The 16,222-nt window shown below is 44.7% G+C and overlaps 1 protein-coding gene across 4 annotated transcripts in view; it reads left to right on the top strand.

Moving 5' to 3' along the window:
- Nucleotides 1-15,939, top strand: part of UBE4B (ubiquitination factor E4B) — a 124,589-nt gene extending 108,650 nt beyond the window's left edge. For all 4 annotated transcript variants that reach the window (XM_038537944.1, XM_038537945.1, XM_038537948.1 and 1 more), the window contains 6 exons: nucleotides 624-768; nucleotides 4,707-4,841; nucleotides 6,509-6,700; nucleotides 13,466-13,640; nucleotides 14,141-14,287; nucleotides 14,589-15,939. In XM_038537944.1, the coding sequence (XP_038393872.1) occupies nucleotides 624-768; nucleotides 4,707-4,841; nucleotides 6,509-6,700; nucleotides 13,466-13,640; nucleotides 14,141-14,287; nucleotides 14,589-14,650 (856 nt within the window). In that variant the 3' untranslated portion in view covers nucleotides 14,651-15,939. The remainder of the gene's footprint in view (nucleotides 1-623; nucleotides 769-4,706; nucleotides 4,842-6,508; nucleotides 6,701-13,465; nucleotides 13,641-14,140; nucleotides 14,288-14,588) is intronic.
- Nucleotides 15,940-16,222: the final 283 nt, after the last annotated feature.

Genomic DNA, 16,222 nt, shown 5'->3' on the forward strand with positions numbered 1-16,222 from the left:
GAAAGTGAGTTATATTCTCCTTTATCAATATTGCAGCTTCTAGCTTTTCTTCAATGTGTCTTTATAATAAGGAATAACTGTATTTGTAATTCTCTTTCTTATATGTGGATAATTATTTGTGCTTTTTTTGTATCTTGGTGAGTTTAAGCGTATTTTCTAGTCTGGAAGAGTGTCTTTTTTACTTAAAGTCATTGAATGAGCCAGGAATATGTTGGTAAACCTGCTGCTCTCTGAAGAAGGGGGAGAAATTCAGCATTTGCTGGTCTCCTGGGATGTAAATACTTCTACTTTTGCCAAATTTAAGCTGTTAAGGGAATCTGCTCACAAAAGTCTAAATATTAACCATTGGCTCTCATAAACCATGCAGGGTACCTCCTGCATACCCCTTTAATGCTGCTCATTCCCTGAAATGAGCTTATCACTACTAATTAAAAGGAGTAACAAAATCCAAGGAAGACTTCATAGTCCTTGCCCTCCCCAGTACTTGAGTGGTGCCGAGGTGGGCAGTCTTACAGGGCGACATCACTGGCACTTTGGGCAGAGCCCCCTTCTCTTTGGGATCTGCTGCGGCATTTTGCCTTGAGGAGATATATGACCATGTCTAATGTAATTGCCTTTTTCAGTTCGGGGAAGCAGTTTGTTCGCTATATAAACATGCTGATAAATGACACGACCTTTTTACTCGATGAAAGCCTGGAGTCTCTGAAGCGAATCCACGAAGTACAAGAAGAAATGAAGAACAAAGAACAGTGGGACCAGCTGCCCCGGGTGAGGACATAATGCAGATGCTGGGACAGCTTTGTGGGAAGCTGCCTTTGGACCCGGGGCTGTATTTGTGAGCCCTGGTGACTTAGATCTGACTGACTTGTCAGTGCTTGTCACCCACCCACCTGTGGGTTTCACAAAGTTACATCCCAGGTTTGGGGTAGGAGTAAGCTGAAACACTTGACCTAAAGCTAAGAAATCAGTTAAGAAGTCTTTCAAAATGTGTCCTGAAAACTTTCTTGCCTTTTTAATTTTAAAGGGCTTTTTTGGAGAAGAGCTCTCAATGAATGTGTTGATGTCAATTTATGAAAGTAGGAAGTAAATCTCTAGAATGTGGTGCCAGACAAGCATTTGATTTGCTCATATGATCTTCTTTAGACAACTATGTGAATGACTCAGGATTCTGGTGGGGTTTTTTTTTTCTTCTAGTGGATCTTGGTTTTATGTTCAGTTATTAATGGAAGAGAGGGTTGTTTTGCCAGGTTTCATGAGAAATTCATGCTGCACCAGCGACAGCATACTGACATACTTTTCTGACATTTATTGCAGCCATGTAGATTGTTCTCTGATCAGTTACTTAGTGCTCAGCAGCCACTGGTGACTCCATACATTGGTTCAGTCTGTGTCTGATGTTTTTAGGCTCAGAATCAGAACTGCTTTCCAGAAAGAGTTCCCATGGAAAAGTAGGGAGGACTGTTTTTTCTTTACTAGCAATAACATTCTCAAAACGAAAATGCTGTCAAGCTTCTAATGCTTTAGAGTCAAAAAGTATCTTCAGATAACTTAAGCACATATGAAAGCACATGTAGGAAAGATTTTCATTCCAAGTATTCCTGTAGCTTTGATGAAGAAGCTTTGATGAGAAGAAGCCAACATGCTTATACTACAGACTTTACAGGCTTTGTCCAGGGCCTGTGAATGCTAGATTTCCTGAGTTTGGCTGCAATTCCCTCATCTTATTCTTGAGATGATGCAGAGGTTGTCCACTTTGTCCTTGGCACTATACTGGCATCTGCCAGAGTCCGACCTACCCTCATATTCATTTCTAAATGAACTGTTAAACCATTTTGCTAGTGTGCCTCCAGAACTTCCCTGCCACACCTCCCCATGTCCCACAGATGGGAAGTAGCCCAGACTTGATGCTCCATGCCCCCTCTGTGGTAACTCCAGGCTTACCTCTCATGATGGTCCATTGGCTCCAATCCATACCAATCCCCAGATCCTCGCAGAACATGCTGGGAAACAGATGCGGCCGGTTGAAAGCTCTCCAGCTTTGAAGTCGAGGGCACCTGGGTTGGAGAACGGACGCTGCCACGCATTCAGAGTTCCTTAATCTCTGTTTCATTGTTCGTGAACCAGAGACGATCCGTGCTTTGCAGGAAAGCAATGAGGAGGATGTCAGGAATGTAGTTCAGAACTGTGTAGCTCCTGTTGTTTCATTCACCTTGAGACATTCCTTCTGTCCACAGTTCTCTACTTTCCATTCTTCTGCATTGAAATCCTACCCATTCTTTGCATAACATCTTATCCAAATAGTCCCTCATGGTTGGAGCACCAGTCCGTGCAGCCACAAATCCTTAGCTTTCTCTATATTTCTGTAGCACTCACCTTATGTTGCTCGTGATGCTTCACTCAGACCGGCCAACGTCGTAAATGTTGGGATACAGGTCTGTGGTGCATTATCTCATTCACAGTGGGTGCTTACTAGCATTTGCTTAGGAGACAACCAAACAATTCCCGGTGACTTTCCCGTGTTTGTAGATGAGAAAACGGCATAAATTATCCCAAACAAGTGCTATTTCTGAAATCTTGTCTATTTGACCTTGAAGTCACTTCCTGCCCTCCAGCTCCCTGCCTGCTGCTCTTTATCTGCTCTTTATTTTATTTATTTATTTATTTATTTATTTATTTATTTATTTATTTATTTTTGCCTGCTGCTCTTTATTACTTTCCTGTCCTCTGAGTGCTGGAGGACTCCACTGCTTGGCCCTCCAACTTCTCCCCTACTCTCCCTACGCTCACTGCAGAGGCTCGTGTCTCTCAGCGAGGGTGCTGGTTGGAATTGTGAGTGCAGTCGAATGTTGCGGCAGCAATAATTCTTTATTATGAGAGACTGCACCGAACATTGCAGGACATTTAACATCCCTGGCCTGTGATGTATCCTGTATTCTAAAGATTCCAGAATGTTTCTCCTCAGCCCCTGTCTCTCCTAACTCCAGATTGCTTAACCAGCAGTTGACTCGCCCCTCTGCGTGGTGGTCTAATAATATCCCTTGATGAGGTCCTCCACACCTCCTCTCTGGGTCTGCCCAGCCTCCGTGAGTGACAACTACATTCTTTTAATTGCTCTGACTCAACACTTTGGAGTCTTCCTTGATTCTTCTCCCGCAGCAAATGCCTCAAGACTATCTTAAAATACCCGTATCTGACCTCTTGCCCTACCTCCAGGCAACAACCCTCTCTTTTCCTGGCTTTCTGGAGCCTCTCTTAATGATCTCTCAGCCTCCACTCTTCTTCGTGTTCATATCAGAGGGATGTGTTGTTAAAATTTGTTTGCTAAAAAAAAAAAAAACAAACTTGTTTGCTCATTATTGCCACTTGACTCAGAATTCTTCGAAGCTTCCCTTCTCATTCAGTGTCCTGTCTCATATTAGAGAGGGCCCCTGGCCCACCATTCTCCATTTCACTCACTCTCCCTGAACCACACTGGCCTCCTTGAGCTTCTCCTGACACGCCTGCCAATCCCTCTACCAGGAGCACTCTTGCCCCAGATTTCTGCTGACTCTCCTCCTTCAAATAGCCACTTAAATGTCACCTCCTTAGAGGCTGTCCCTTACCACTCTTTCTCCCTTCTTATTCTGCTTTCTTTTTCTTCATCACTATCAGACTTTGTATGTGTCTGTGTGGGTGTGTGTTTATTGCTTGTCGCCCCACCTGCAATCTCAGCTCCATGAGGTTTGCCAGCCTGTTGGTCATGCTCTGTACTCCGGTGCTTGACGAGGGCCTGGATAGCACATGTGGATGGATGCATGTGATGTGCAGACACATATTGCATTGGTTCTTACCTTGTTCTTAGGTCTTCCTGCTTCCACATGTGTTCTGTAGGTGCATTCTTTACTGAGGGGTCGGTGGGCAGATTACCTAGCATCACTGTACAACCTCCCCTGAACACCTACTCAGAGGGCGACCCCTGGGGACCTCAGGTGATGGCATCAGCTGCTCTAGCTGTTCCCCCTCCCCCCTCAACTTGAACTAAGATGGTCTCTGAGCCTCAATGGAAGAATTTCCCATCTACTGCTGTTCTTGGGGCTTTCCTCCATCCCAGAGCCTCCAGTGCTCCGCCTTGCTTTACCCAAGAGGCAGACACACCTTATTATCTTGTTTCCCAGCCCATGGCAGAGCAGAAAGAAGAAGGTGCAAGAGGCAAGCTTGCTGACAGTTGTCAGGGGTGACAGCCTGACAGTGTGGTGAGACAGAACTCAAAACCTTAGCAGCCTGTAGGTGCTCGGCAGAGGGGCAAAACGTCTAGGCCCCAGTATGGCCGCAGAACATAACATGTATTGTTAAAATATTGGTGACTCCAAGTCATTATGAAGGGAAACGGAACTATCCTTGATTAGCAACCACGTGTATCGAGTGTGATGGAAGATCCACTTCTTCCATCCCTCACAGAAGTTGAAGGTGACTCATTGAGGAAACAGGGTCTCATGTCAGTTAAATAGTGTGCCAGGGTCACCTCCTTACTCAGCGTCCCAGAGAGGGCTCATGCTGAAAAGAACAAAGTTCAGTTATCTGGAAGATTATCTGGTTTGGGTGGTTCTCATTCCCTCGGCGCATTGGCTTTGTGGTGCATTTGCCCCGCTCTGAGCTGACAGCATTTGCATCCACGCTCGGTATGCAGTGTGCTCACACGTGCCCGACATCTGCTCCATGTTTCCTAGGATCAGCAGCAAGCCCGGCAGTCCCAGCTTGCTCAGGACGAGCGGGTTTCACGCTCCTACCTTGCCCTGGCAACAGAGACCGTGGACATGTTCCATATCCTCACGAAACAGGTCCAGAAGCCCTTCCTCAGACCGGTGAGTCAAAACGTGGGGTGTTTGTCAGATTCCATAGGCAGGTTCAATGCTGATTCTGTTCCCAGTTATGCCAAGTGATACAGCACTCAGTGGACAGACCGAAGTCTGTGAACAGTCCCTTCCTTCCAAGATAGTGTACTTTCTGTAAGCTTTCTGCTTATAGAGCACATGGGATTATCAATGCTGAGACTGTGACATATTTTTATCATTACTGATTAGCATTTTATTTATACTAAAAGTATAAAGTAGCGTCAGTTGGAAATTAGAGTATAGTAAGTAGAAATCATTGATAACAGGGAAGATCTTTGGTTCTCCTGGTTGTAGCTTTGTTACACTCAGGAAGCCAAAGAGTAATGAGAGCCATAATTAGGGTTTAGAATAGATTGAAGGTAGTCAGAATATTTGGTCTTGATATTATTAATAAAACCTAGGTCCTGTTTCTGAAATGGAAACTGAGTGACATAACTGAAGGTGGATGCTGTGCTTTGATCCCTTGCCCTCCCACCACCGTATAGCACAGAAGCTTTACGGTGTGGCCAGGACAGGGAGGTAAGGATGGCAAAGAAGGGGCCTGGGAGCTGGTAGTTAATTGCCTAGAGATCTGGAGACAGGCTTACAGTGGAAAATAATTTTTTCCTCACATCCTCCCATATCCATGCTCATGGCCACACCCTAGCCTGGGTGCCTCTCATCGATGAGTTTTCCTTTTCACATCTCTTTGTAAGAGAGCAATAGAACGTGAAACAAAACCCAACTCATTATTGAAAGCATGCAAAGACTGCAACTGATTTCAACAAGATAGTTTAGACCATTAATTACTTCCCTGGGGCTGGCAAGTGGAATTTCTTTAAACTTTTCCTACAAAGGCCAGATAGTAGTTAGGCATCGTGGGCCATCCAGTCTGGTGCAGCTACTCAATGTGGCTGTTAGAGCAGGAAGGCAATTACAGACGAGATAAACAAGTGAGTGTGACAAACATTAGACTTTGCTTTAAATAAATAAGTTTTAAAAACTTTTTTAAAAAAGATTTTATTTATTTATTCATGAGAGACACACAGAGAGAGACACAGACAGAGGGAGAAGCAGGCTCCATGCAGGGAGCCTGATGTGGGACCTGATCCCAGGACTCCAGGATCACACCCTGGGCCAAAGGCAGGCACTAAACTGCTGAGCCACCCAGGGATCCCCTAATTTTAAGAATCTTAAAAAAAAAAGTTCCCCCTGTCTGAACTGTCAGGGACTCTTGAAATTTAGAAAAATAATGCATACAATGATGGCTGAAAAGAACATATAGAAAAACTTGTTTGATGTGTTATGATGATGGAGTTATGAGTAATTTTCCCTCTTACCTGCCTCTCATTGAATTTGGAGTGATACTTGTTATTATAATTGAAAGCATGAATTTAAAGAAAAGTTTGCCTTCTGTTGGTATTTATAGATATTCTATCAACCTGCAACACTATTAAGTGTTAGAATTACTAGATTCAAGATGGAGAGTAAAAATTTTGGATATAATCTCCTTCTTCAGCTTATGACTCACAGCACACATAAAGGGATTTTTTGAAGATTAATCCGGGCAGTTACTATTCCTCCCCTGAAATGGGAGTTTTGGTCCTTCTCGCTTGTCTCAACAGCATGAATTGTCGTCTTACCCTGTGATTTCTTAGGAACTTGGACCCCGATTGGCTGCAATGCTGAACTTTAATCTCCAGCAACTCTGTGGCCCCAAGTGCCGCGACCTGAAAGTTGAAAACCCTGAGAAATATGGCTTTGAACCAAAGAAGCTGTTGGACCAACTGACAGACATTTACCTGCAGCTGGACTGTGCCCGGTTTGCCAAAGCCATCGCTGATGACCAGGTCAGTGCCCAAAGGAGTGGGCCATTCCAGTGGGGAGGCTGGGTTTCAGGCCACCCAGCTGGCTGGTCAGCATCCCATCTCTGTGGACTTACTGGCAGACCCTTTGCCACGACATACTCATCTGTCCCTGGGTTTTCCCCTCTTGGAATCAGGGAAGGCGATACTCTTCAACTTGTGGCTTGGGAAGTTTTTAATACATAAATGGAAATAATCACCACAGTGGCCAGCAGACCTTGTCTGGTGTAAACAAAGATAAATCAGCTCTTTTCCTTTGGGGGTAAAAGAGCCAGTTTGGCCCCCAAATCCGTCTGCAGTGGGGTTCCTAGTCCGTCCCACCAAGGGCCTCATGCGATAGATCTGTCCTTCCCACAAAGGTCCCATCTCTCAGGAGTCCAGGTCTGCTTCCCAAGGCCCCACTTTGGTGCTGCTGTGATGTGATTCCCAGTTTCAGACCCCATGTGGTTGTCTCCACAGTCTTCCCTCTCCTCTGTTCCTCATGTCTGTTGTGTTGACACCTGTTCTGTGTTTATCACTTCCACAGCTGTCAGTTTAGTCCAAGCACCACTGCCCCACCCCACTCAACTTTCCAGCAGCATCATAAAGGGCTTCCCTCCCCCAGTGTTCTTCTGTCCTGGGTCATGGCAGCATCTTAGGAGTTGACGTTTATCAATTAGATACCAAGTTTTAAACACTCGGCTTGTTTTCGTTGATTTAATCCTCACAAAATCCTGCGAGATAGGTTCTATTAGATTTCTCATTTTTACATGAGGAAACTGAGGCACAGAGAATTGAAGCAGCTTGCTCCAGGTGGCACAGGGACTATGGAATAGAGGCAGGATTCATACCCAGGCAGTCTGGCCCTGAGCTGGTACTCCCCACCCCTCTGCCCTCTACTTAAAATACCCAGAAAGTTCTATGCTCAATTGTCTCTCCATCTTTGTTGACACTGTCTGTCCAGATATCACTCATGTTTCAGGTTAACCAGCAGTAGGGATTCTAGAAGGTTCTTTACCCGTATCTCATCCATAGGAATGAATGACAGTGAGATAGGGGAATTAAGGTACTATTTTTTTTTTTTTTATTAACAACCTTATTGAGATATAATATACATATGTGGGTACTTTTGGATATAAGCAAGAGAGTTGTGAGTTGTTCTTGACAGTGCCTGCAAGGGGAAACAACACATATATCTAAAGCAGGTTTTCCATAAGAAGTGACGATATAGGAGCATCTGGATGGCTCAGTCAGTTGGGTGTCTCCCTTCAGTTCAAGTCATGGTCCCAGAGTCCTGGGATTGAGCCCCGTGTTGGACCCTTGCTTAGCAGGGAGCCTGCTTCTGCCTCTGCCTCTGCCTCTGCCCCCTGTTCATGTTCTCTCTCTCTCTCTCTCAAATAAATAACATATTTAAAAAATAATAAAACTGCTTCAAAGAAAGAATTTAATAGAGTTTTCTTAAAAAGTGGGTATAGGAAGGGGTTAAGAGTTTGCACTTACTGGTAGACCTTGCTGCGCCTGCCACATCATGAGCAGTGAACATAACCAACTTTGCAGTGTGAATAAATGCAGTGCACCCTGTGAGACAGTGAAAACTGAATGGAGGACAACCCCTGTAACACCTGTGGAACATGGTGGTGGCCAGTGGTGGCACCTGGCCTGAGTGGTAGACCACAGTTTCTGCACATGGGTTTTCTTGAGGGTCCTCCAGACTTGTGAAGCAAGCACACCCAAGTGCCAGTGTCACCATGGACAGAAAAACATTCTAAGTGGATTTTTGCTTTTTTTCTAGTGTGATGTTTGTTCTGATTGTTGGGCATTTTCTATTAATAGTGGTTGTAAGCTGATTAGGGCTCTGATGATCATCCCAAAAGAGGGTTTTAGGGGCTAGGGAAGGAAAAGTGGAAGTCTAGAAAGCTCCAGAGGAACAGTAGGGGAATTTTGTTTTCTCCTTTGGGAGCAATGGTCTTAGTCTGGTCTGGTATTTCTGAGAAGACCAAGAAAGAACAAAATGGCAGCCATGCAAGAAAAGACACTCAGAAGCTTCTCTCCCTGACAGCCAAAAGAGGGCTAACGACAAGTGTCCAGAAGAGGTGACAAGAGGACCAGCACAAAGAGCCACTGAGCTTTTTGTTCACAGACTGGAGGAGTGGAGAACTGTTCCCCTGGAGCTGAGGGAGACCAGGCCAGGGAGGTTAGGGGGACACTGCTCTGCGTTGATGGCCACATGGGACTAGCTCCCACGGACAGACTCCAGTTCCATACATGTTCCAGCCCTCATGTTCCTGAAGTGCTGTCCATTAGCACCGTGGTCTGTTCAAAAATAAAGAATAAAGAGGGGTCCCTGGGTGGCTCAGTTGGTTGAGTGTCCAACTCTTGATTTCGGCTCAAGTTGTGATCTCCCGGTCATGACATGGAGCCCCACATCATGCTCCACATTTGGTGTGGAGTCTGCTTAAGATTCTCTCCCTCCCTCTCTGCCTCTCCCCTTGCTCACACTCGAGTGCTCGCTCTCTAAAATAAAATCTTTAAAAAAATAAAATGAAATGAAAATAAAGAATTAAGAGCCCATCTGAAGTCACACTTTTCCCATCCATCATTTCTTTTTGTTTTGTTTTGTTTTAATTAAGGTGAAATTCACATAAGATTAACCATTTTAAAGCATGCAATTTGGTGGCATTTAGTACATTCATGGTGTTGCACAATCTCCACCTCTCTCTAGTTCCAACATCTTACCCAAACATCGCCATCTGGAGAAGATGCCATATTCATTAAACAGGCAATGTCCATCCCACCTTCACCCTGGGCAGCCCCTGATCTACTCTCTGTCTTCATCTTATCTAATTTTGGATTTACCTATTTGCCTATTCTGGATATTTTGCGTAAATGGAATAATCTATATGTTACATTTTGTGTCTGGCCTCTCTCATTTAGCATAATGTTTTTGAGGTTCATCCATGTACAGTACTCCATTTCTTTTTTTATGTCTGAATATCTCATTATGTGGATAGACCATGATTTGTTCATCCATTCATCCACTGGTGGACATTTGAGTTGTTTATACCTTTTGGCCATTATAAATTGTGCTGCTGTGAACATTTGTGACCAAGTGTTTGAATACCTGTTTTTAATTCTTTGGGGTACTCAGGAGTAGAATTGCTGAATCTTATGGTAATTCTGTGTTTAACTTTTTGAGGACCTGCCACACTATATTCCATGGTGGCCATGCCATTTTATGGTCCCACCACCAGTGTATAAGTGTTCTTTTTTTTTTTTTTTTTTTTGTATAAGTGTTCTAATTAAAACTTCTTCACCTCCTCAAGAACACTTTTTTTTTTTTTCATTTTTTTAATCACTACCCTAGTGGGAGTGAAGTGGTACTTCACTGTGCTTCTGATTTACATTTTCATAATGGCAAATAGTGTTGTACATCTTTTTTTTTTTTAAAGGATTTTATTTATTTATTCATGATAGACACAGAGAGAGAAAGAGAGGCAGAGACACAGGCAGAGGCAGAAGCAGGCTCCATGCCGGGAGCCCGATGCGGGACTCGATCCCGGGACCCCAGGATCATGCCCCGGGCCAAAGGCAGGCGCTAAACCGCTGAGCCACCCAAGGATCCCCTCTTTTTTTTTTTTTTTAAGATTTTATTTATTTATTCATGGGAGACACAGAGAGAAAGGCAGAGACACAGGCAGAGGGAGAAGCAGGCTCAAGGCAGGGAGCCCAATGCGGGAATCAATCCTGGGACTCCAGGATCACACCCTGGGCCAAAGGCAGGTGCTAAACCGCTCAGCCACGCAGCGATCCCATTGTACATCTTTTCATGTGCTTCTCAGACATCTGTATATCTTCTTCAGAGAAATGGCTATTCAAGGGGGATCCCTGGGTGGCTCAGCGGTTTAGCACCTACCTTTGGCCCAGGGTGTGATCCTGGAGTCCCGGGATCGAGTCCCACGTCGGGCTTCCAGCATGGACCTGCTTCTCCCTCTGCCTGTGTCTCTGCCTTTCTCTCTCTGTCTATCATAAATTAAAAAAAAAAGAAATGGCTATTTAAGTCCTTTGCCATTTTTTCAAAATGGATTGTTTGTATTTTGTTGTTGAGTTGTAAGAGTTCTTTATTCTGGATATAAGATGTATGATTTGTAGATATCTCTATGTTTGTTTTTGGTTTTTTTTAAGATTTTATTTATTCATGAGAGATTCAGAGAGGCAGAGAATAGGCAGAGGGAGAAGCAGGCTCCCTGCAGGGAGCCCCATACAGGACTCGATCCCAGAATCCCAGGATCATGACCGGTGCTGAAGGCAGACACTCAACCACTGAGCCACCCAGATGCCCCTCCATGTTTAACTTTCTAATGACTCTGTAAGACCCTTGAGGACAAGAACAGCATCTTTGTTGTGTCTCTGACTCAGAGCAGCAGCTCAGAAGGAGCCTTTGCGGGCACTCCCGGTGGCGCAGTGGTTTAGCGCCGCCTGCAGCCCGGGGTCTGATCCTGGAGACCCAGGATCGAGTCCCGCGTCAGGCTCCCTGCATGGAGCCCGCTTCTCCCTCTGCCTGTGTCTCTGCCTCTCAGTCTCTCTCTCTCTCTGAATAAATAATTTTTTTTAAAAAAATGCTTTAAAAAAAAAAAAAAAGGAGCCTTTGCTCCGTACATTGATGCCATTGCTCCATGAGGCAGGATGCCGTGTCCCCTTATCACGGGTTGCCTTTGGTTTCTGGTAGTCGCTGCCGCACTGCTCTGAGAAGTTGACTTATAAGTAAGCCCAAGTCAGTTGGTGAAAAACTCATCATCATTTGAGAAATAGGGTGGGTGACACTTCACGATGGTAGCAGTGGCTTCTTGTTACAAAGAGAAGTTCATGGTGAAATCGCCTCAGTCATGTACAGCAACACCCAACCTGCAATAAGTCCTTATGAACAATATTTGAATGTTGCCCTTCCAACATCTTACTATAATTTTTTGGCCACTTATCCCCTGTGACCCTCTCCAAAGGGACGAAGACCATGGCTTCCTGGCTCATAAGAAGTTGATGTCAAAGTATTTGCTAAATCAGTGTGTAGTAATTTAGTTTCAGAAAACTATACTGGGGGCTCTCTAAACTTTTCAGGATTGTACAAGATGGCATTTAGGATTTCTGCCAGGCCAAGCCTATGCTTTCTCTTCCCGCTCTTTTCGCGTGGGTGTATGCAAAGAGAGAAAGTGTGTGTACTTGCTTAGAAACTGAAGTTAAAGAAGTAAAGAGGAAAAGTTGAGGAATCTCAGCTCCATGCTCTAAGAGAATACAGGTATTGACATGAGTTCATCACAGAGATGTTTGTCTGAGTCCTTGGATGGATAATGCCACTCGGGTTATAGGGCCACCATCATTCTGAGTTTCAGGCTTGATCAGTCTCCTCCTCTGTTGGCATCACTGTCACTGAATCGACAAGTGGCCACTGTTCTTGCCACAAATGCAAATTAGGCTATTCTGTGATATTTTGAAATGGCAGTGATGTATATGAATTAGGCACCTGTGAGATGGGTGTTAGCACCCCCATTTTGTGCCTGAGGAAACTGGGAGTTGGGGGTTTGCCTAAGACCACCCAGTGGGTGGAGCCAGATTTCAAGTACAAGTTCATCTGGGTCCGGTGGGCACTTGTCCTCTCCACCATCCCTCGTGCTCCTGTCAGCAGAGCACCTGACATTTCATAGTGTTGAGCTAAGAGCTCTGGAAGAAAGATCAACCATGAACAAGATGAAGCTCCTTTTGATTATGAACCAAGTTGGGTTGTTTTCACCATGTTGACCTTTAGGGAAAAGAACTGACATTTGCTGCAGGGCACAATGCCTTTCAGGGCCTCAAACAAACTCGATTTTCATTTTTCATTTAATATTTAAATTTTAGGAGGTGCCTGCGTGGCTCATTTGGTTAAGTGGCTGCCTCTGGCTCAAATCATGATCCTCGGGTTTCAGGGGTGTCAGGCTCCCTGCTCAGCGGGGAACCTGCTTCTCCCTCTCCCTCCGCCCTTCCCCCCTCCATGTACTCTCTGTCAAATAAATAAAATCTTTAACCTCCCTCCCCCAAAATTTAAATTTTAGGGAAGCCTAAAGGGCTTAATCAGCTAAGTATCTGACTCGATTTCAGCTCAGGTCATGATCTTGTGGTTGTGGGATCAAGACCCACATCAGGCTCTGTGCTCAGTGGGGAATCTGCTTGAGATTCTCTCCCTCTCCCCTTCTGCCCCTCCACCTGCTTACACATGCTTGCTGTCTCTCTTTCAAATAAGTACATTAATTAAATTTTAAAAGAAATGCACATTTGCTGCAAAAATAATTCCACAACTTAAAAATTCCCCTCATTGGGCAGCCCGGATGGCTCAGAGGTTTAGCGCCACCTTCAGCCCAGGGCGTGATCCTGGAGTCCCTGGATCGAGTCCCACATCGGGCTCCCTGCATGGAGCCTGCTTCTCCCTCTGCCTGTGTCTCTGCCTCTCGTTCTCTCTGTCTCTCATAATGAATAAATAAATAAAAGCTTTAAAAAATAAAATATAAAAAAAATTCCCCTCATTTGCATCAATCCTGAAATCCTCCTCCGTTAATGACCTTGTGTAATTTGGTATGTATTATTCCCGTCTGTATATGTTTATAGTCATGTAGAAGTATTTATATACACATTATCATTTTAGGGCTTTTTTAGAAAGATGGATCCTACTTCAGGCATATTCTGCAGCTTGCTTTCTTCCACTTAAAATATATCGATGCCTCACATTGTCTTTCCTCATCGCAGAGATCCTACAGCAAAGAGTTGTTTGAAGAAGTGATCTCGAAGATGCGGAAGGCAGGGATCAAATCCACAATAGCTATCGAGAAGTTTAAACTCCTCGCTGAGAAGGTGGAGGAGATAGTGGCCAAGAACGCACGCGCAGAAATCGACTACAGCGACGCCCCCGACGAGTTCAGAGGCAAGCGGACCGCTCTTTCATGCCAAATGCTTTGGTTTTAGTTACCTTGAGACATGAAATGTGAAAACACAGTATTCTGTGCTTTTAACTTTTTGTGTGGTGTGCTGGACTTACTCCTTGAGACACATTGTCTGAAATGACATTTGCCTACTTTTAGTTCCTGTTATAAATTAAAAGGGGAAAAAAGTCCTTATCTTGATTTCAAACCGGGTAACAACCCTGAGAATGCCAAAGTCAGCCTTCCCTTTGGAGGAGGGGATTTGCATTTCCAAAGAAGAATCCGGGAAGCCCTCAGATAAAGGACTCCTGTGGACTGTCTTTCCTGCTGACCCTGGTCCTTTCTCTGTTCTATCCTCCCAGCTGTGGCTAATTAGGGAACCTCCCTCCACCAAAGGCCCCTTGTGAGTCTTTATCTCATTGTGGACAGACCTTTCACTGACAGGAAGGGCTTTGTTTGGTCTTCAGCACGGTGATGAGTTTGCTTTGCTTTGTCTCTGTAGACCCACTGATGGACACCCTGATGACTGACCCTGTGCGGCTGCCCTCTGGCACCATCATGGACCGCTCCATCATCCTGCGGCACTTGCTGAACTCCCCCACTGACCCCTTCAATCGACAGATGCTGACAGAGAACATGCTGGAACCAGGTATGGGGGTGGGGGGCCCTGCCGTGGCACCCAAGTCAGTGTCAGAGAGTCATCAGATGGGGGAGGTTTATCAAATCCAGAAGCTGCATAGTTTACAGCACTTAACAGAAAAGACACAAAACATGTTTTGCTCTTATTCACTGTGGGAGTCTAGTCCTTGTGTCCCGCTTCTTCTTTGGTCTTCATGTCAGCGAGGGAGTGAATGGCCTTTTTTTTTCCGTTTGTACTGAACTGCAAGCTGCATCTCCCAGGAAGAGATCTTCCCGTCCAGGGCATTAATCTTCTCCTTTCCTTTTCCCAGTGCCAGAACTGAAAGAACAGATTCACGCCTGGATGAGAGAGAAACAAAATAGTGATCATTAAACCGTCCCCCGTGCCCACCCTCTGCTCGACACAGCCAAGGCCAGCCAGGCAACCAGAAGGGGCGTCTCTGGTAGAGACGCTGTTCAAATGTTGGAGGCCCAGCACCGCAGAAGACCCTGAGAGCCCCCTGAGAGTGACCAGACGGTGGAGATCCGAAAGGACGTGAATGAGAAGAGGAGCCCAATTCCTGTACATATATTTAAGTGATAAACATGATCAAAAGCTTGAGAGACACACTTTACGATTGCTTGTGTAATAAAGCTCGTCCTTCACGTGTCGCCATTTGGGGCTTTTGCAACGGAAGTCTTTTAGTGATTGATGACAAATGGGTCTGGGCAGCATCCCGTTCATCTTTTTTTCTCCCCTAAATCCAGTATCCGTTGATTTGATTGTGATTAGAGAACCTTGGACATTTTGCTGCTAAAGAATCCTTCCCCACTCCCTTCCTGACCCTACTTGCACTGCTGTGGATTTTTTTAAGAGAAGCAAAAACAAAAAATAAACTCCTTCCCCCTGGCCCTCCAAACATATACTCTGTGAGATAACTGTGCCTGCAACAAAGTGTTAATCCTGGGATCGTATTTTTATATCATATTCACATATTTGTTTTTTTAATTGGTGTTAGATGACATGATTAATAAAAAAGGCAAGATATTTTCAGAATTTGAATTTCAGTTTTTATTTTTTTTCTTTTGAAATGTCCCTTTAAAGTTTTTTTATTCTAAACAAAATGAAGAGAACCTGTTACTCTGATCCTTGTAATAAGGCCTCTATTAGGAATCTGAGGAACAGCTGCAGCAAAGGAAGTGTTCAAATATATCAGGATTGACATGACTTATGGTTTTTTGGGGGGAGGGGGGTAAGGGGGGATGGGGCCAATTGAAAACCATTACAGTTACCCTAGGAGGGAAAAATTTCTCAACTCGAGTCCGCGAGTTTGAGGCAGGCTGTGTATAACGTGTCCTTTGGGGCTTGGCCTTACCAAAGCAAAAACGGGGCGCAGGAAACGTGGACGTGTGTCTGCTTGTAAACACACACACAGACAAACACACCCACACACACACAGAAGCATAGACTTTTTGTATTACTGCTCCCGACTTCACATACTTGAATTCTTGAATTTCCTTTGGGGTAAAAAAGGATCTGAAACCATAAAGTGTTTTGAAGAAATTAAGCTACGAGAACATACTTTTTCTTTTCCTTTTCTCTCCCCCCTCCCCCACAGACAATGTCCTCTGTTCGATTCCTAATGCAAACTACAATAAATGGTGATACACATTCAGAAGGAATCTTCGAGTCTCTTCTTTTTGTGGAAAACAAAGGGGTGGGTGAAGAACAAGAGCCAAATGAGTTTGCATGTGGTAAATCCTCTTGTCTGCAGCCAATTAAGAGTTGCTATTTTTAAAATAAAACTTTCACATTTGTATCAGTCTCGGTGCTCAATTTGGTTCTCATTTCACTGTTCGCCTGTGTGAGGGGGTTGAGCTTTGTCATGTTGGGTCTCTGCTCTTCTCAATTTGTTGCCTGTCTCCAGCCGCCTGGGGAGTTCAGTGGCTTGAGCAGCTGAAGCCC

The sequence above is a fragment of the Canis lupus genome, chromosome 5 (assembly GCF_011100685.1).
Source record: "Canis lupus familiaris isolate Mischka breed German Shepherd chromosome 5, alternate assembly UU_Cfam_GSD_1.0, whole genome shotgun sequence".
Lineage (NCBI taxonomy): Eukaryota > Metazoa > Chordata > Mammalia > Carnivora > Canidae > Canis > Canis lupus.